The sequence below is a fragment of the Crocodylus porosus genome, unplaced genomic scaffold (genome assembly GCF_001723895.1).
Source record: "Crocodylus porosus isolate Cpor-Errol unplaced genomic scaffold, CroPor_comp1, whole genome shotgun sequence".
Classification (NCBI taxonomy): domain Eukaryota; kingdom Metazoa; phylum Chordata; order Crocodylia; family Crocodylidae; genus Crocodylus; species Crocodylus porosus.
Genome location: NW_017728931.1, coordinates 3,647,996 through 3,668,329, shown reverse-complemented (window position 1 = coordinate 3,668,329; position 20,334 = coordinate 3,647,996). Strand labels below are relative to the sequence as shown.

Sequence of the window (20,334 nt, the reverse complement as noted above, 5' to 3'; positions counted from 1 at the left end):
GTGTTGTTATTCCCCAGTATATCTTTTTCAGATTACTTTCCACAATTAAAAATCCATGGAACAACCAGCATAACATACTGATCCTGGAACTGAAGTCAATTTCATATGAGGCTGAAAAAAAAATTTCAGGATAATCCAAGTGGTTTTAATTAGGGAAAGCAACACTGAATGACAGAGAGTATCAGAAATGAACACTTTAAAGTAAAAATAACTTGGAAACACAAAATATATGTGTGTGTGGAAGGAGATATTGTCCCCACAAAACAGAGAGAGAGAGAAATTAACATTTTTGCATTCAGCAAAGCGGGAAGCATAGGAAATAATCAAAAGGTGTCACCACACCATTGTCAAACCACGTGCAAAATGTGTCCTAATAATCATATCTGGTTCCTCGCGCCACCAAGTATCCTAAGTCAAAGGAACTCTTTTAAGAAAACAGCTCCAAACTATGCAGCACAAATTAATTCTGATCACATCTTTAAACCCATTTACAGCCAAGCCAGCAGTCCACCCCTTCCGTCAGCTGTTGACTTTCTAAGTGTCCCAGACAGCTGCATGTCTGTCTATAGCTCCCTGAAATGACTTGTCTTGCCCAGATTTCTTAAGACCGCTGACTTCTAATAGGGCTTCCTGACAAAGGCTCCACTCTGAGTAGGATATGTGTTAGGCTTCCAGCCAGGATACAGCAGGAGTTCAGGGGCCAGGACCAGTCAGTGCAGTCGCCCCTGACTGCCTCTTTAAAACCATGTCACGCTTATGTGACAACTGCTTCTCTGTGCTTGTTTGAACTGTCCCTCCCAATTAGTGGTAATAAGTGACTCTGTAAAGATGAGCAAACATAGTGCATTCATTAGCCCTCCCCAGCCCCCTCCACCCCCCCTCCTTCCTGGTCAATCAGTCCCAGAAAATCCCTAGAGCACAACTCAGTTAATACTTGGAGGGAGCTAAACGCATCTTGTTTGGAGTGAACAAGTACTGGAAAAAGGCAAATTAATGACAAGTCATTTGAAGAGTTTGCCTGAAATTATTTTATTCTGTCCATCCGCTGACGAATTGATTATTCTCTGTGTGGAAATATGTCTGAATCAATAAGCTAAAGCTAAGAGCAAGAAAGGCATGCTCCAACCCCATTTATTTAATCCACTGGTTTTGAGGAATGGCACATAATTTACAGGCTTGGACTCACTAAGCTTTTTCAGAGCGAGCGCTAATGATAAGTTCTGGGAAACCTGTGTGACCATCCATCTCCCGGGTGAAATGCAGGCTTTTGCATTCGCCGATCACTATTTCAGCTGTAGTGAAGACTTCCAAGTCACTGAGAACATGCCCTCCGACAGTGTGACCATCCTCATCTGACAGGCATATATGGAGGTGAGGCACTTTGTTCAGGGTACCGACCAAGGAAACAATTTCAAACCTCTTGTTTAGATGAATAATCTTGAAAACAAAACCACAATTGAAATCAGCAGAAATGAAAGTTGGCTGCTAGGAACAGATACATGAGTGAATTCACATTCCAGTACCTAACCCCATTTTTTCTAAAGGCAATGCAACATGGCTGACAACCAATCTCTCTGGAATAACATGAAAGGAAGTGTGAGATTATCAAAAGTGCCTACTTAGCTTAGATGCCTAAAAACATTTTCAAAAAGGGTGTTGACATTTCAGGCTCAGGATATCTCTCATAACTTTCAGGTGCATAAGTAGTGCTCATGAAAGATGCCTAACTGTGGGCTGGAGAGGACATCTCTCTCCACTTGGGATTCTCAGCTGTGAGCCCTCTCCTGGAATAAGGTGCTTATAATGGAACTGATGCCTCCCCAGAGGTCTGGGCATTTTCTAGTGACCTATTTCCTACTCTGGCTCATCACAGTGCTGCCACATCCTCACTGGCCACGCCTTGTTGTTGATTAATATACATCTAGGATGCAGCCCCCAACCTACCAGAGTGACACCTTAGGTGCATCATTCAGCCCTGCTCATTGTTGGGCCACCTCTGGCCATGTCTGTAACGTGCTGAACCCTTGCAGGGTATCTTGCCTTAGCTGGGCTCTCTGTCCTCATATTCGCCCCCCCTCTTGGGTCCACAGTCTCTGCCTTAAATCAACTAAACCAAATGGGCAGTGATTTCCCCAGGTGCCAGTAGTGGTCTCTCTACTCCTCATTAAAGCCACACCAGGCCTCATGGCTAACACAAACAAAGCTATTAATTTAATAAAAATAAAATGTCTAGCCGCTGCCCCCACCCAGAGTGTATGTATAACACAACCAAACCCCGTGCTAGCTGGCTACCCCAGGCTGGCTCCTCAAGGCTACCTTGATGTCTGCAGCTTGTGGTTCATTGTTCCTTTCCCCTTCCTGATAGGGTGCAGGGGTTTCAAACTGCTGTTTATCTGGATTTCAGCTCTGCAATCTGCCACTCTGCAGCCCACAGCCTGCAACCTGTACTCCTCTGGGTAACAAGGACTAGGAGCCCCTGTTCCAGTGCCTAAGTCAGGTTAACCTCATCTCATGAAAAAAAAAAAAAAAATCACACACACTACACACTCCATTATAGCCAATAGTATACTGAGAGTAAGGTACCTATGCACTTCTGAAAATCTCACCAGGCACCTATTTGTATGGCTAGTTACTTCAAACCCCTTGTCCTTAAGAGCCAATAATTTTCAAGCAAATGTAGCCTAAGGGCTAAACTCTCAAAGGCCTTCAGTGTCTAACTCCCACAGATTCCAACTGATTCCTGAATCAAGTGGCTACTTTGGAAAATTTTAACTCAAAGAACTTAAGAAGCCTCAAGCTGGGCATCCAAAAATGGAGGTACCCAAATTTGCCATTCCCTTTTTGGAAAAGCTCTTCAATGCTTCTGCAAGAAGCTCTACTTTTATATATTCGAAGCATGTGAAATACTTGTCCAAGAAAAAGCACTTAGGCCCAGATCTCAGAGCACAGGGATGGGGTGAAAGGAAGGGTCTAGGTAAGCAGCCTACTAACTATATTGCTGGGGCGGGCGGTGGTGAGGCATGACTGGAAGGGTTTGTGGATCCAACAAGTGTGTAAGCATTTTAGTAGGCACAGCTGCTGGCTTTGAGAACATAGCTCATACTGTTTAAGCTACAGTAACAATTGGGCAGGTCACAACTGGGAAAGCTAAAGGTCTGAGTGAATGTGCAGGATGCTAATGCTAGCAAGCAGTCCAATTAGCTGTATTCATCATAACAGAAAATATTTACTGAGCATTCAAATTCAACCCTCAGAGCATGGGCGACTTGGGACAGGACAGGACTATGCTTCGCTCTGACCTGCTATCTTAACTGGGACTCCTCCTCAAAAGACTGAAAACTATACCTGGCATAATTCCAGCCTACTCTCGACTTCAGAATTCACAATCACAAAATGCTGCCCAGTGACAGAATTCAAGAGTGCCTCGCAAATGTCACTGAGCTCCTGGAAGTCTCATAACACCTCTTTGTGGCAGGGAAAGATTGCAGTTCACACGCAGAGAAAGAGAGGCATCAAGATGTGGCTTAATCAAGGTCACACAGGCACTGTGAAGGCATGAACAAATGTGTCCAGCTCTCATCTGCCTATTGCAATAAGGTTATATTTCCTCAGTGGTGTAGCCCTCTCCACTCTGATCTCAATTTCTGGGGACTTTGTTGGATGGAAATTAGTGCCAAAGTCATTTGCAATGTTCTCCTTTGTAACTTCTCATTAATCCTCCCAAAGAACCCCAGTTTTTCCAAGCATTAATCCATCATTTGTCAAGAAACATCATTGCAGCAGTCATGTGCTGTGGTGGGATGAATTGGATTCCCTTTGAGGACCAATGTCACTGTGTAATCATCAAAAGAATAACAGTTTAGGACTAGAGGACTCCCTTCCTGCCCTCACAGCCTCTGTAGCACTACTAGACAGTCTTGACCAGGCCATAGCCAGAGTGGCGATACAGAGAACTACCAGTAAAATACCAACCTGTCAGTTTTTAATGTCTTTGTAAACAGCTTCTATTGCAACTGTGACTCAGATGGTGACAAGGGAGCACTCTGACAGCCAGCTCAAAGACTGAGTTTTTCATCCTTCATGACTCACAGGACTCCTTTTAATTTGTCTGGCAGCCAAGGAATATTTCAGCCAAATGCAAAAGATCCTGTGCGGTAAATGTGAACTCCCAGGGAAAACTCATTGTCTTGGGATAGTTTGTTGCTACCCAGTGACATTATGTGCCCATGACAGCATGTACACTCATACACAAGCAAGCATGCATATACATCCCTTAAACACACGCACATGTATGCACACACACCCCTGCCTACATACACACATGAATGCATACACAGTGGTTACATTTTCAAAACCAAACAATGACTTGGAGGGATCTGATTTCTGGGTGCTCAGCCTGAGACCCCTGAAAGGGGATTGCTTATCAAAGGTAGGTACCCAGCACCTTCTGAAAAACAAGCCCCCTTTAACAACTACCAAGTCGGTCCCCTGGGACCCCAAATCACTTGTTTCAGTTGAGAACATAGGCTTTGCAGTGTTTTCATATCACTAAGAAGAAGGTGATATTATGCAGACATGGCTACATGTCTTAGAAATAATTCACAGCTGTTGTGAATCCACATCTTGTGTATGTGGATTCAAGAGACGGGAAATTATTATCAATTAAAAATAATAATAATCTGACTCAACAGCATGGTTTAAAATTCTTTTTTTAGTAAAAAAGAACCTTCCCCTAGCAGATCACTCTTCCCTCCAAAAAACCCCAAACCAAAAACCCAGGATATAAAAACCTAGTAAAAGAAACACATCTAAAAAAATAAAGAATAGATCATTTGGGCTGTCTTCTCTCTACAAATAAAACACTGAGAGGCCCTGGGCAAATCACTTCTTTTTTTCCATGCCTCAGTTTTCCCTCCAGGTATTTTCCTATTAGGCTGGAAACTCTCCAGGGCAGAACCTATTTCTGTGAAGTGTCTGTACAACACCTAGCCCAATATGGCCCAGATCTCAACTGGGGCCTCTACACACTGCTGTAATAACAATAAAAAGAACAACAATTTCAGTTTCCCATTGACTTCAATTGACTGCAGATCACCCCTAAGTGAAGCAGCATACATTATATGACTGTAATCCTCTAGGCCCAGTCTCATGAATCTCCCACTGGTTGCATTTCCTTCACCTTTGGGTCGCCAGAACTGGCAGAGAAAGAGTCTACATTCTGCAGCCCTTGTGGCTGATGGGTACTTCTGAATAGAGGTAGAGCAGGAACTTGAGAAAGGCAAGTTTCAGACACCAAGACAGTCAACTTCTCTACCCATTAACAGGAATCCATCTTACTGTTTATGCAAGCCTGTTAAGGGACACCCATACCTAGGGTCACAATATCCCCAAATACAATGTTAGTACCATTAAATTTAACTACCAGTGGGTTCATATACATGTACAATTAATGCAAAGCAATAAACTCTGGAACAATTAATTCTGGAGTTTATTGCTATTTGCACGTGCCTGGGATCACAGCAAATTGAGCCGGGTCGGAGCAGCCCCAGGTGGCAGGGGCCTGGGGGGTCAGACTGCCAGTCTGGGTCTGGTCCCCCTAGCATAAAGTGCTGCAGAGGGGCTGGATGGGGCATGAAAGTGCTTCAGTATAGGACTAACTGGCAGGAAGCCCATGCCCTTAAGCACCCAGGGTGGCATCTACACGTGCGCTGCTGTAGAATTTTTTACTCTGCAGCAGGACTGCAGAGTAAATTAGTTTACTCCAGCTTAATAGGGGCACACATGTAGACACTGAGATGTTTACTGAGCAGCTAATTAGTCTAATGCACAATAAATGTCTCATGTAGATGTGCCCGGTTTAATTAAAGACAATAAAACAGGTATAGTGAAATTATAGCGTATGTGTTCCTGTGGCTAAATTTCGAACAGATCAGGTTATCTGCTCTCATTTCTTCACTTTAGGCCACTTCCTCAGCTGGTATAAACCACTGAAGAGATCTCTGCCAGCTCCATCCTGCTGTGCATTTATCCCTTCTACTTTATCATGAGATAATTAGGAAGCCAGAACACATCCCCAGAACACTCTGTATATGCACCATTTTATCTATATGCATGGCTGCAACATCACTAGACATGTCAGGTACCTGATTAGTATTCGAAGCAGTGGCATTTGCCAGTCTCAGCGTTGCTTTGGTGATGCTGCCCACACAAGTCATGACAAATGGAGCTTTTAGCTGCTTATCCTCCACAAATTTTAACAAAGAGGTGACGATTTCCTCTCCTGGTCCCAAACGCAGGGCATAAACTGAAAGTTCACTAGGTCCAGCCTGTGTAAAAGAGAAGTTTACAGTGGTAATAGCTAGTACTTGACTTGTTTAATAAATCTGCCCCTTATGATCTAATTTCAGGGGGGCTTGAGAACAGATCTTAATATGTTACTAAATCCATTGTTACTACATGTTTTTAGAGCAAAAATGAGAGAAAGCTAATCCTGCATTATGAAAGACATGTTATGTATATCACCTGCAGGCCCCAATATGTTATACACTTTCCAAACACATTTGTGTTATGCACTTTTCAGACACTGCCCAAGAGATGGAAATGGCAATAAACAAGACAGCCAAAGGGTGGAAGGAAAGAATTACTATCACTCCCATATTACAGCTAAGAAACTGAGGCATGGAGACAGTAAGTGACTTACCAGTGCAATAGAGGGAGTCCCTGGAAAAAGCCAAGACTTGACATAAGGCCTTGAGTGCCAGCCCAGTTTCTTAAGTGAAAAACAACCTTCCTTTCATACACATACCTACTTTGGTGCTCAGTACTTCTAGAGCTGCTCCTGCCTGGTACTGGGTCTGCAGCTTGGGCAGTCTCATGATCCTGCTCTCAGGTGCAATGGATTAGGTCAGGATTGCCTCGAGCACATGGGTACAGCATCAAAATACAGTCAGAAACACTATGTGACCTCTGTATCTGTTGCCCATGGCAAACTTACCTCTCCAGCTCTGGCTGTTGCTTAGAATGAAAGGGCTTAAGGAAAAAGCCTAGAAGGCTAGAGGAAGATATTTCAGTGGGAAATAATAATCAGACCCACAGGGGAAGTGAACTAGAATGGTGCTTAAAAGGCTGCGTGAAGCTTTGGTCCCTGATTCGATTTGGCAGAGATCTGAGCCAATTCAGTGGCCAAATGTCCAAATCCAAATCGAATCAGAGGACCCTTTAATCTCTCCAAATCAAACTGGAACCCTCTGAATCGATTCAGAAAGTTCTGGCAATTCAGACATAGACACAGCTTTAAATCGTTTTTCTACATACCTCAAGGTACCAGGTGGCTTGTGAAAGCTGCAATGCTGGGGCGCATTGAGCTTCCCACAGAAGTGCAGGGGGGTCCCCAGAGCACTCAGCCAGCAGACCCAGAAGTGGACCAGAAGCACTTCCAGTCCAATTCCTGGTCCACCAGGGAGCACACAGGGCTCCCCCCTCCTCCCCATGCCCCCCCTTGCTTGGCAACTGATGCCTCCTGGGTTTGGGGGGCGGGGAGCACCCTGCAGCCAATCGTTGAGCTGGGTGGGCACGGAGGGGCCCCCCCAAGTGCTCATTGGCAGACCCAGAAGTGGACTGGAAGTACTTCTGGTCCACTTCTGGGTTCGCCGCAGAGCATGTGTGAGACCCCTCCTGCACTCCTGTGGGATGCTCCAGGAGCCCCAGCATTGCAGCATTCATAAGCCATGTCTGGTACCTCAAGGTATGTAAAAAAAATCATTTAAAAAACTCTGCCTATGTCCAAATCGCTGATTCTCCGAATCAGCATCGAATCTTCAGATTTGGATTCAGCTGAATCAAATCAGGGACAGTGATCCGAATCAATGAATCATATCACTGTCACCGATTCAGGCTGAATCTGAATTGAATAGGGCCCATTTTGCACACCCCTGGTGCTCAAGCAATGCCCTGTGGGCCAGATCCAGGCCATGATGGGCCCCATGTCATCCAGCTCACTGAGCTGCCCCAGGTCTGAAAATTTGGCAGTAGGAGAGTGCCAGCAGTGTTAATCATTGTCAGAGTCCAGAGCTGCAACAATTAATGCTGCCACTGCTGCCTTGACACTGCAGTGTCCCAGATTTCACAATGTCCCATATGGTCACCCGACCTATGTGTCACTGGCAGGCAGGGTCACTCTGCAGCTGGATCCAGGACAAGGCCTGTGCTGGCGCACAGGATTTCACCCACAGACTGACCCCTCATACTGATTCTGCACTGGATGAGGCCTGTGGTGCATGGGATCTGGCCCATGGACATGTGTTCTCCCTAGGGAGGAAGTCTCATAGTGAAATTATGTATCCTTAGAGGTACTGTACTGTTCAGAGCTGACCTAGAGGATTTAGCCATCCCACTGCCATTGAAATAGGTGTATACTGCACGGCTCAACTCCCTTGAAAAGCCCACCCTTGGGCTTTCATTTACTTGGGATTATTTAGTTCACTTTACCTTTGGCTTATGCTTGCAATTTGCTAGACACCCACATGAAGGAGCAAAACTTAAGCCCCTAGACTTTAGTTCAGATCAGGAAGGAGTCCTGCTTCCTCTATACCAGGTGAGTTCAGGGGACAGAACACTGGCTCCCTGCCCTGCACTAGCTGGCTACTACTTGTAGAGCAGCAGAAAGAAGTGCCATATTTTACTGCTGAACGACAGAGGCAAAGTACTACCTGCCCAAAGAAAGGAGGAACTAAGAAGAAAATAGTCTGATATAATGTTTTAATTGGAAATATTATCATTTTGTTTTAAATGATAACAAAAATTTCCATGAAAAAAGGTACAATTTTGGCTAAACCGTGTAGAAACATTTCTGCTAAAACCTAAATATTTGTCACTATTCAGATACTGAAACCCCTCACATTTTCAAGTATTCCTTCTTTCAACAAAAGTCTAAAATGTTTGGAAGAAAAACATGTTTACAGAAATAAAATCTTTTTCTGTTTTCACTGATATTCTTCACAAGTAGGAAAATAAAATTCCTAATCAGCCCCAGTTTCTTGTCACAGTGATACTTGCCACTAATCCAGGAACAGTGCAGATCTTCCATCAATTCTTGTTCTGGGCTGTATCTAGCCTTTTTATCTGTTGCATTTTGCATGGTATTAAAGACAAAGGGTGGGGAGACCAGGATTATAAAGTGAAAAACAGTGGAGCAGGGACACTGCTTTCTTTCCTTGCCTCCCTTCCATATTAACAGGTACAAATCCCCATATGTGGCAGCAATGTAAACTAGTTTTATTACTCAATAAAATATTTGAAACAAAATAAATGGTTTTGTCAAACACTATATCTCCTCAAATAATAATGTACCAGTTTACTAAGAAAAACAACTAACATTCATATTCTAGCTGAGAGTTTTATTTTCACTCCCAGAGGATAGCAAAACAGGCATTGCAATTTTGAATTCAAATACTGTATAAGAATACAGTAACTATAGTTCTCAGAGGGTTTGAGCAAATGCCAGCAAAACAAACCCCAAATCAAATTTATTAGCTGGTGGAGATCTCTAACAATTTTACACAGTGACTGATAAAGCCGTCTGGGATTTCCTTTCAACATTAAGTGATTTACAGCCCCTACAGAAACTTCATTGTCCATTATAATATATAAAGAGTTTCTCAATATCAAGTAATGTTAAAACAGCAGCAATTTGCTTGTTTATTATTTTCAGTGTATATGTTTTGCTTTCATCTGAGAGGCTTACCAGGAATTCTAATATCTAGAGTCCTGCAGAGAGCTATAAAGAGACAAAGTGAAAATTAATTAAGAATTGCAGCCTGTGTTTTTAAAGAACTATCTAAACTTCAGTTGTAAGCTTGAGACGCTCACTTGTACTGTAAAAAGGTTTGCAGGAAATGATACTTATCTTCTTCCCCATTAGGATGAGCCAGCAATTGGCTCACTGCTGGAGGAGGCACAAAAAAGGAGTCCTTGCTTCGAAGAACTTGCTATATATGGATGTGCCCAACACCCACTGAAATCAATGAGTGTTTTCAAAGTGTACAAGATCAGGTTCTTTTTATACCATCATGGTTTATGTTCCACCTTTGGGGAAAAACATTAATTTACAGTCAATCTGCTTTTATATGCATCTGTTCAAGAGGGATATGATCAGAAATGTTTTTAAAATTGGGGGGGGTTAAAAGTCTTTAAAAATGAATATGAGGAATGTTGACAGGTTGTGCTCTGCGTAAAGGTCAGTACCACAAACCACGAGGTTAGAAACTTTGCACCTTATGTTGTCCAACAGGCAATGGTCCAAGAGTTACAATGCTAGCCTAGGCCTGAGCTGGGCTGCTCTGTCAGAGACTTTCTGTATAACTTTGGACTTGGTGTTTTGGACCAGGTCTACATGGTGCTCCAGGCAGGCTGCCTCCTAAACCAGAGCCCACATTCACCCAGTACTTTGGGTAAGCTAATTAGCACTGCAGTGACCGGCTAATTAGCTTTCCCATGCTAACTAGCCTGCTTGCTGTTTGCACTACTTCCAATTTAGGTGACGTCTGCCTGGAGCAGCACAGCATGCTTCAAGTTGTTGCTGCCGAATATGTGAAATTTACTGGGTAGACATGGCTTTTGTTCCTTAGGTTTCTATCTGCAAAAAGGAAATAACAGCATTTCTTTACCTCACACAGCACTGGGGTGACTGGGATGATGGGGTCATTTAAGTACCTAAACCAGACAGCTGCATCTGTAAACTATACTGGTAAGTCTGCAAAACTATGAAACCTGAATTTAAAAAAACCCAAAAGATCCTCCAGGGATATCCTAAAGAAATGCTGGGAATAAGGCAAGCAGTTTGTGAATTTCCAAATAATTATTGCATTTATATTCCAAATGCATTTATATTCCTACAATAAAAAAATGTGGGGTAACAAGTATCTAAAATCAATAAGGGACAGTGGAGTGGCCATATTAGTTACAGAGAATTGCCATTCATCCTTTGTTCAAGGGCTTCCATATTATTTATATCTATCCGTGACCATATGCTTGAAATGTCGGGAGTGTGCCCTGGGAGAGTGGAGTATGAATGAAATGACAAAAATCTTGCTCTTTCTCACTGATGAGCCTCACTATAATCAGCACAATTTAGGAAAGTCTTTGACCAGCCCTAACATATCCAATAAGACCAAAGACAGAAGGAGTTACAAGAACAGAGTGACAGTCAGCTAGACTTCTACTACTCTGACCTACATCAGTCATGGGTTTAGTACACAGCTCACAGCAGAGCCTGACTCTTTAGGTTAGCCAGAGGCAGAAGCTGGAAGCAAAATTGCATTTGCAGACTAGAGCTTGCCTAGTTTGTTTTACACAGGATGGAAGTAGTTTTTATAGTTAAGAAATAGAAACAAAAGTGAACAAATCACTCCCTAATTGCCAGAGATGTCATATACTTTTAAAGCTATGTCATTTGCATTTTATTCATTAGACTATATTTTTGCATTTAATCAATTGTTGTGGTTTCCTAAGCCCCAAACGATAGAGCATCTTTTGATTGTTCCCCATTGCATCTAATATATTGCACAAAACTGCAGGATAGGGATCTTCATTTCAATTAAGGGAAAGCTGATCATTAGCTAACTAATAAGGACCAATTATCTGTCACAACTATTTCCTAATTAAATTCAAAACTGAGATTTCTAACCCAGATGGTCAGTGATGCTACAGATTTGTTTAAATTTGGTATCACAGTAACAAACTACTAATTAGGGTTTGTAAATATGTTAATTCCCTCATGACTGAGTTCTTAGTAATGCATACAACCAGTTTATTAAAGCACTAATTGTGGCTGGCTTTACTTGGGCCTAACACATAATCCACTTATCACATACTAGTACTAACTCATTTTGAAGGGATTATGAATGAAATCATAAATGAGGTCTCCAGTTTAATTCATGAGCGTTGCTAATAAACATGTGACGTCACAGCATGACAATCTTCTGACTCCTTTATATGTAAGCAAGTAGTTCTATGGCAATTTTGGTCATTTGTTCTATAAATCTATAAAAGGTGTTTAAACAAATTTATCAAGGCTAAATCCTGACTGAGTTGAGAGCTCTGTCCTTGTATAAAGCAAAAATGAGTGACAAGGCAGTGTGGTCCCAGGGAACCAGGCTTCTGTTTCTTTATTGCTTACCTGCCTGTGACATGATTCAAGACAAAACACTTTAGCTCAGCTCCTCTAACATATTTCTTTAGGTGCTTAATTTCTATTGAAGGCAAGCACCCAAATATCCAGGCATTCCCCTCTAATCTATTCAGATTGTTAGCAGTGTACATTGAACATTCATTTCAGGTGGGCCAGCAAGCATTGCCATGGTATACACGGAGAACAATAACAAAGGGAATTTCTGAGGACATAACCCCATATTGCTTCCCAATAGGATGAAGTAACCTCCATGGCTGCTATTGAGGGAGAATTAGACAGCACATCCACTGGCCATATACTTGCACAGTTTCACTCCTGGTTCCACAAAGATTTTTATTTGGTTGCAACTCCAGTTCTCTGGTGGCAGTGTGGCAAACAACAGGAGAGTTGTTGTTTAAATCTTTATGCAGAGACAATTCTGGGAACAGAGAAGCTACCAGGTAACCCAGAATTAGTGTTTCAGATGAGATTTCTGCAAGAGAGGATTGCCTGCATGGTATTTGAAATCATCTCTGTTCAGGGACATTGTTCATGCATGTGTGTGTATATATATGTGTCAAAAAAGTCACACAAAGAAATTACAAAAGCTCCAGTTCATGAATTTTTCCTCCATTGGGAAGTTGACCTGTGAGTTCCTATCATCTGTTCTCACATGGCAGAAGGGCAACACTATTCCAAATGTTACTTTTTGGGGGGCTGTGTGACTTAGTTGTTTCTTAAGAGAAGATGGAGACTTCCACTAGAAGATGAACCTACTTCCATAAAGACAGCATGTTCTTGCTACCTGATAGCTGGGTGTAGAGGCCTTCACAGAATAAGATTTTATCACAGTGTAGGCTTTTATGGGCAAATTTTTGCAATTCAACATCATCAGTGCTTCTGGCAATCAGGTTGACTGGGAAGACAGACAGTTGAATAGGGAAAATAAACTAATTTCTTTTCTTCACCATTTGATTTGCCCAGCTCAAGATTTAGGCCCCTTACTGGAGTTGCTTTTATTGCTAGGGTCTTTAGTAGCCACATTTCATAGCTGGAAAAGAGCCCCCCAGTTCCTAGTGATGCCACTTGAGTGCCTTCTATCTCTATTGCATTTGCTTGCATTGGTTCTCCTTCAATAGCAAATTTCTAATGGTGCAATTGGGCAGAAAGACATGTTACATGGGACTCTGTACTGTGTTGGCAACCTTCTCTGCAATATTTTCAGGCAAGAGTGCAGGGAACAGGCTAGTGTGGCCAAAGCAGGGTTGGCCAATCCACAGTACATGTGCCACAAGTGGTGCAGGCAGCTGCTGTGTGTGGCATGTGAGCCCCAGCTGCTCAGAAAAGAGAGGCATTGCAATGAGGAGAAAGAGCTTCAGCCCCTGAATGCATGGAGCAGAGTGGGGGCAGGGTGTTGCTGTGAGAGGAGATGTTAGGTGGCATTGCCAAGAGCCAAGTTACCTCTTCCTTGTTTCTGGGGTGCAACTTAACTTGTGGCATGCTTGCCAAAAAGGTTGGTCATTACTGAGCTAATGGGACATCTGTTTCTGTAGCCAGTGGCGCATGAGGGAGTGATGAGTCCGACATCACCTCCAGGTGCCTCTGACAGTCCAGCCTGCATGATTGATCACATACAAAACTTCTCTTATACTCTGACTACATAGTGATCTCAGACACCTTGAGCTGGCTCCTCCACTAGGATCAAACAATGTAGCCCATTCCCTCCACTGAAGGCAATGGAGATGTGCCAATTTACATCAGCTAAGGACCTGATCATCTAATTTTTTTAACCAAGGAGAAGAGAAAGAATTCTTCCCTCTTGACTCAGGATTCACACAGTATACACCACGGCTCCCATTCACTTAGGTGCACGTGCCCCTCCAAAGGCTCACTGAATTTGATTTCACTGAAACACTCATTATAAGAACTGAAGAATATTAATCTGCAATATACTACTGTTATAATGTGCCGGCTGAAAGAACCTTAACGGTAATAGCTCTATCGAGTGCCTGTAAAGTAGGGAATAAATGACAGATAACTGTGAATTGCAAGGTTATGTAAACATTGAGGGGTTTTAGAAAAAATCCTATTAAACCATAAGAGAAAAGCATGGATGGTTTGTCACATCAGTAAGACCCAAGAATGCATTAATAAATAGAATAATAGATAATGAACCATGAAGTACAAGGCTAAACTATCACTCTATTGTGAGGATCCGGTGACAATATAAACAATGAAGGAGGGGGGGTAGGGGGAAGCTTCATTGGTTTGTCACCAGAACCTTGTACTGCATCTTTTATTACCTATATTTAATGAATCCTTGCCACCTCCCAGAGCTTTTCTTCTCCCCAGTCTCCCATTCTCTCTCCTCATGCTCTTAAATTCCCATGCTGCTCTTCTTCACTGTGACTTCCTATGTTAAAGTTAAATAACATGAAAAACCAACACCACTCATCATATTTATTAAACTATGCACAAACATTAAAGGTTTAGGCATATACATATACATACATTGCTTTTCTAAGATCCTTGTTCAACATTAATTTTGGGTGGCTCCTGGAGCTCTTAAGCCCTGGATTGACCATACTTTAGCAACACTTGTTATGCGGCTCAAAGTTATACCACTCCACAGCAGGATTAGCTCTTGAACCACATAACCCAACTCCTGTTCCATTAAGGTTTGGCCACTCCCCACAGATGTGCTCCTCAAGCTGAAGGTGTGACTACAAACTAGCACTAAGCCAATCAACATTTGTGTGGCTCACACTGTAACGTGTAACAAGGCCCTAACTGACCTTAACAGGTTCTAAAACACAGTAAATGCAACCAGAGGTCTCAAAACCATTTAAAGCAATACTACCCTGCTCCAATACATGGTAGACTTAAGCAGAGGCTATATTTTGCCTGTAAAAAGGTATGGTTTCAACACTGAGATAGTAATCTTGATGTAAAATCCTAGCTGGGACAAGACACTGTTGTTTTTACTTCAGTGTAGCTAGTTTAGATAAGGCACAAACAGAGGATAGCCTATTGATCTCAACTCACTATACTGAGCTGAGACCCCCTGCTTGTCTTTTCTCCATTAGGACATTACATTAAGATAGCCATCACAGTGTAAAAAAATAACTATTTTTTGCAGCAAAAACAAAGATTGTGTTTGGGACTTCATCATACCGGATCACAGGATAAGAGACTGTTCTTGCTTTAATTCACTCACCATTTAAATAGCCAAAACTGACAAAAGATAATAGAAAAAAAGCATTATGAGCCCCATTTTGCACAGAGGGAACTGTGGCACAAAGATACAAAGGCCCAAATCCTCAAACTCCCATTGAGATCAAAGTTCACACAAGAAGTTGGCAACAGGGTGGGAACTGATCCCAGTCCCAGTGGTCAACTGGGAAACTGATCATTAAATAACAGCTAATCACTATTACCGTTCTTACTAAAAAAAAAGAATGACTTGCAAGTAGCCATGAAGAACCATGACTGTTCCATGTTTGTTTATTCCTAACAAAAAAAAAGAATGGTGAATAAAAAAGATTTTTTTTCAAGCTGCAGTCTGTAACTTCTATTGCTTCCTCCTCCCTGTTCCAGCTATACATGGAGGGGGTCTCACCTGAATTCATGGGAAAAACTTTGTAGCACTTCTCCCTAGAGTCCCTGTGGCAGGGCACTGTTTGTGCCTGCCACTTTAAGGGCCTGGAGCTGGCAGCTGCCAGGTGCCTGATGAGGGCAGCCATTTTGAATCTGAGGCTGCCCTCATCAGGCCCTGCCAGGGGCTCACCGTGAGGAACGCCCAAGAGCTGAAGACCTGGGGTTCTGACTGGCCTGGAGGTGAGCCAGGGCCAGTGAGCCAAAGGTCCCGGTGGGGGGATCACACCCGAAGGGGAAGCAGCTCAGGGAGCTATGTTGCCCGGTATGAAGGAGGAAGAGACTGCCTGATGAGAGGAACCCAGGTAGGGGTTCAACAGTAGGATTCTGGGTCCCACTGTGGGGGCCGGTGATGTTAAGAACTATAGATGCCATCAGCAAGGCTTGGGCTGTGGTGTAGGGGGGGAAAGGAGACGCAGATAGGGCCCCTTGGCATTGGGGCAGGAAATGGGCAGTCTCCCACTTAATTAACATCTATTAATTAATTATACCAACAAGGCGTGGTGGGTGAGAATGCAGACAGTTAGCCCAAGAACAGGTGGGTGGGCCACACTGAGATTGGCCCTGAGCAGGCCCCCCTATTACAGTCCCAATAGCTGCTTACAGTTTCCAGCAATATTATCATGCCAAACAGGCCGTTGTGCAAGATCTCTTTGCAAGGATTTAAGTGTAGCAGAATTTAATGCAGATGATGCCCCTTTTGCTACATGTCAGGGCTGAGTGTCTCAGAAGGACTTGGTTAATTTCCTTCTCAGATTCTCAGGCCAGCATGCTATAGCCCTGACATGCCAAACTGGCATTTCATAAGGCCCCTCTGTCTACAAGCTCCTGACCATGACCAGTCATTATGGTGGCGGAGGGCAGTACTATTCCATCTGGGATCACACTTCATGCAGTGAGGAGAGCTGTGTTCAGCAGACTCTGGAGGTAAGTGGAAATCAGATAAGTTTGCCACTCTTTCTTCATCCTTTCAACATCCAGCTTCTATCAAAATCCTTGGACACTCAAGTGGTTGTTGACTTAATGTAGTAATGAGGTGTGCCCTCAAGTGAGGCTATTTCAGTGCCCCTTCAGTTTCTCCTAGAGGAGATACAAGAGGAAAAGTATTTCCCCCTCTAATCCTTCTTGGTTGTAACAGCTCATCAAACCTCAGGGCACAAGCCTGTGCCCAAAAAGGCATTTCCACAGGGTACACTCTATGCAGGCAATATCACCACCATTAGCCATGTCCAAACCACCTTGGGACAACTTACCTTACTCTGATAATAAAGCTATTATATTCAGTTTCTCATATGATGCAAGCATCAAGGCATCTGAACTCTTGAGACGACTATTTCCTTTCTGGCTGATGAAGAACCATCCCGCATCTGATGATTCTGGCCTAACCTATACTTTTTCATTTGGGAAATTTCTTGGCATTATGCAAACAAGCAGTTGGAAGAATCTTTCTGCATTACACCAAACACTGCAGTAGAGGGTGGATGTCATGGTCAGTTCTATTTAACTGATCTTCTCTTTGTGTGTTGCATCCTCTTTAGATAGGAGCTTGCTGATATCATCAGGCACTGAAATTACTTAGACAAGTGTCTTTTGTCTCAGAACACCATACCATGTTAGGGGGCAGCATAGCTTTCCACCCCAGATATCACCTGGAAATTTCCCCTAACCCACTCTTTAAAACCAATTATTTTTAGAATCCAAATAAGTAATTCCAGACTCATTCCCATATAACAGGGCTTAAGAGGGAATGGTGTCTAGTGTAGTGAGTCCCCAAGTGTGGTCTATAGATGACTGGTGGTCCATACCAACCAGTCTATGGATTACATCACTCCTCCCTCCTTTTCAATTAAAAGCTTTATTATATGGGCACACGGTGATCCAGGAGGAAATCTGGGGGAATCAACAGTGGTCCACTGATCTAAAATGTCTGGCAAGCACTGCCCCGGTGCTTACCGCAGAATACAGCTCCATGTTGCCCCATGTTTGAAGGGGCATTTTGGCCCCAGACCTTCTTGCCATAGTATCATGTTATTGTCTCTTTTCACACACACCGGATGACAACAGATAGAGGAAGATCAAAAGCATAGGTGGGATTTCTTAAGGAGAAAAAGGTAATGAGATAACTGTATCTGAAAGAAAGCGTTTCAGTTGCCTTAGTTATACCCTGCTCCTCTGGTTCTCCTGTGCAGCACCAGAGTTGAATTGATTCAGTAACATTTTCTCTTTCTCCCATATACCCCTCCCCACTCTTTTAATATGGCAAACAATCTTTGTATGTTTTAACTGAAAATTTTGTCCCAGGAGGTGCAAAGCCAAAGAAAGTGCTGCTGAGAAAACAAACTGGAGTCTAATACAGGTTACCTCAGAAGACAGGCATAAGTATGAACAAATTCTACTCTGGAGCACAGACCTGCCCTGAAAACTGACTTGTAGGAATTACCTCATGGGATTCCTTATGTGCTGCCTCTTATTTTATTCCCACATTCAATAAGTTCAATTAATAATAATGTGTTTTTTGTTTTTTTAGCTGCCGGCCCTGCAAACTCAATGCGGCATCAAGGAGTCAGTCTAGATCTTCCCTTTCTGGCTCATAAGTCATCACGAGTAATAAAGATTCTACAGGCTAAATCCTATCCTCAGGACTTGGATATTCAAAACATGTACAATGGTATACTTTAAATCCTTTTTGAAAACCAATGCAAATTCCACCAGAATCCAGACTGGGTAGACAACCAGCTCTCCCAGAGAAGCCGCATACCATAGGTTTGATTACAGTACTTCACCACTACATAGCAGGAGAGCAGGTAATGGCCTGTACGTCCTGAGCAAGTGCCTAACCTGGGATATGCTGTGGGCACATGACACTTCCACTGGTGTAATTTATACCAGGGAAGTTTTACCCTTCATTTTTCTTGGGGTAATTCTACACTGGATTTCAGTGAGTTACCCTAGGATAGGTTTGTATATGATATACTGCTCTTTATTTAAACCAGCTTAAATGTGTTGTGTGTCCAGGGCCTCTGTCATAGCCCCTTGTCTTCAGATACGATCTTTGTATTATTTGTACCAGATTTAACTTGTATCCCATTTTTACCTACACCCTTCTTTTGTCTACCATGTTCGTATTTTTTGCTTGTCTAATTCTGATAGAAGCTCTTTGGGGCACGTACCCTGCCTTTATTAATACTTATAAATTATTATGCAAGTATAGGGCACATTATAAATGCATTAATCATATCACCAGTGTCATCTTGGCAAACTAATGGACAGAAAGATGAACTATTCGGTTCTTTCCAGGCTCTTCCACCATGCTCATCCCTGCAGTACAACTGCAGAGCAGTGCTGGGCAGTAGAGTGCTACTCATCTCAGTATGCATTTCAGGGTTTCACTTACCACCTTTCTACACAGACCTCTGTGACTTCGTTTGCAGATTTTGCAGCTCTGATGCACAAAAGTACTTATGCATGTCCTTAAAGGTGAGAGTGCATACTTAGACCCACTGACTTAAAAAAAAGTCAAGCGCAAAGTATTAAGTAATTTGTTGAACTGGGTCTCAGTCCCTGAGACTGAACTACATGTCTCCACTGAGATGGAATACATTTAAAACCACTTACTAAACCTCATGTTTTTTGTAGAAATTGTGGGTACAGCACTGGCCGTGTACCCTTGTTCATGGAGATCTCAGTGGAGGTGCTATCCCTGTACAGAAGTAGTGGACAGAGTCTTTCCATTTATTTAACTGGAGACATGAAAACCCAGCAATGGATATATCAAAGAAGGCCTCAAGGTTTTAACTGACTGATTGTAAATATAGGGTTCACCACAATAGCAGACAATGTCCAAGTTCCTTAATATTGACAAGAAGCAGCTCAGGCTGTTGTATTCTAAATTCCACTTGTTATGCACAGTAGGTCCATAATTCTTAGTTAAGCAGATGCTCTAATTTTTAAAACCATTATGTTCTATGCATGATGCACAAGGGGGTGGGGGGAAGGGCTGTCTAGGGTGCCCATAAGGCACTCCTTGAGATATGAAACATTTCCTCTTGTGCATCTGGGTCATCCTCACACAGCCCCTCTCATAAGGGATATTTTATGAAGCTGATAAATAAGAGTTTATCTAACTGTACATGCAGCCCACAAACACACACAACGCATATGGAGAGAATAAATAATAGGTACCCGTGAATTAAGGATGATGAAGGATTTTGCTTACGTTGTAATAAACCATGAGAGCAAAGCCTGCGAGGTCTGTGATGTCATCTGAATTGGGAGAAGCATTTATGTCCTTTTATACCCAAATAGTGAACTGATGAATGCCCAAGAGAAGAAAGATAGCCCTGTGTTTAGGGTGTAAGTGTCGGACAGGGGTCTACAGCTCTTCAGGAGTGCTGGGCTAAAATCACCCACTTCAGCCTGAGATGGGCTAGCCTTTCTGACCTGGCCACTGGTGCTGCTTCTCCCCATTGCTGAAAAGTCACAGAAGTCCTGGCTTTGCAGGCTGGACAGAATGG

At 42.9% G+C, this 20,334-nt stretch overlaps 1 protein-coding gene across 1 annotated transcript in view; it reads right to left on the bottom strand.

Annotated features, from left to right (window-relative positions):
- Positions 1–1,010: 1,010 nt before the first annotated feature.
- LOC109316191 (bifunctional protein GlmU-like) overlaps positions 1,011–20,334 on the bottom strand; it is a 65,570-nt gene continuing 46,246 nt past the window's right edge. Inside the window, exons 2-3 of the mRNA XM_019544078.1 lie at positions 6,144–6,326; positions 1,011–1,437 (exon numbers count right to left, since the gene is read on the bottom strand). Of these exons, the coding sequence (XP_019399623.1) occupies positions 1,186–1,437; positions 6,144–6,326 (435 nt within the window). The 3' untranslated portion in view covers positions 1,011–1,185. The remainder of the gene's footprint in view (positions 1,438–6,143; positions 6,327–20,334) is intronic.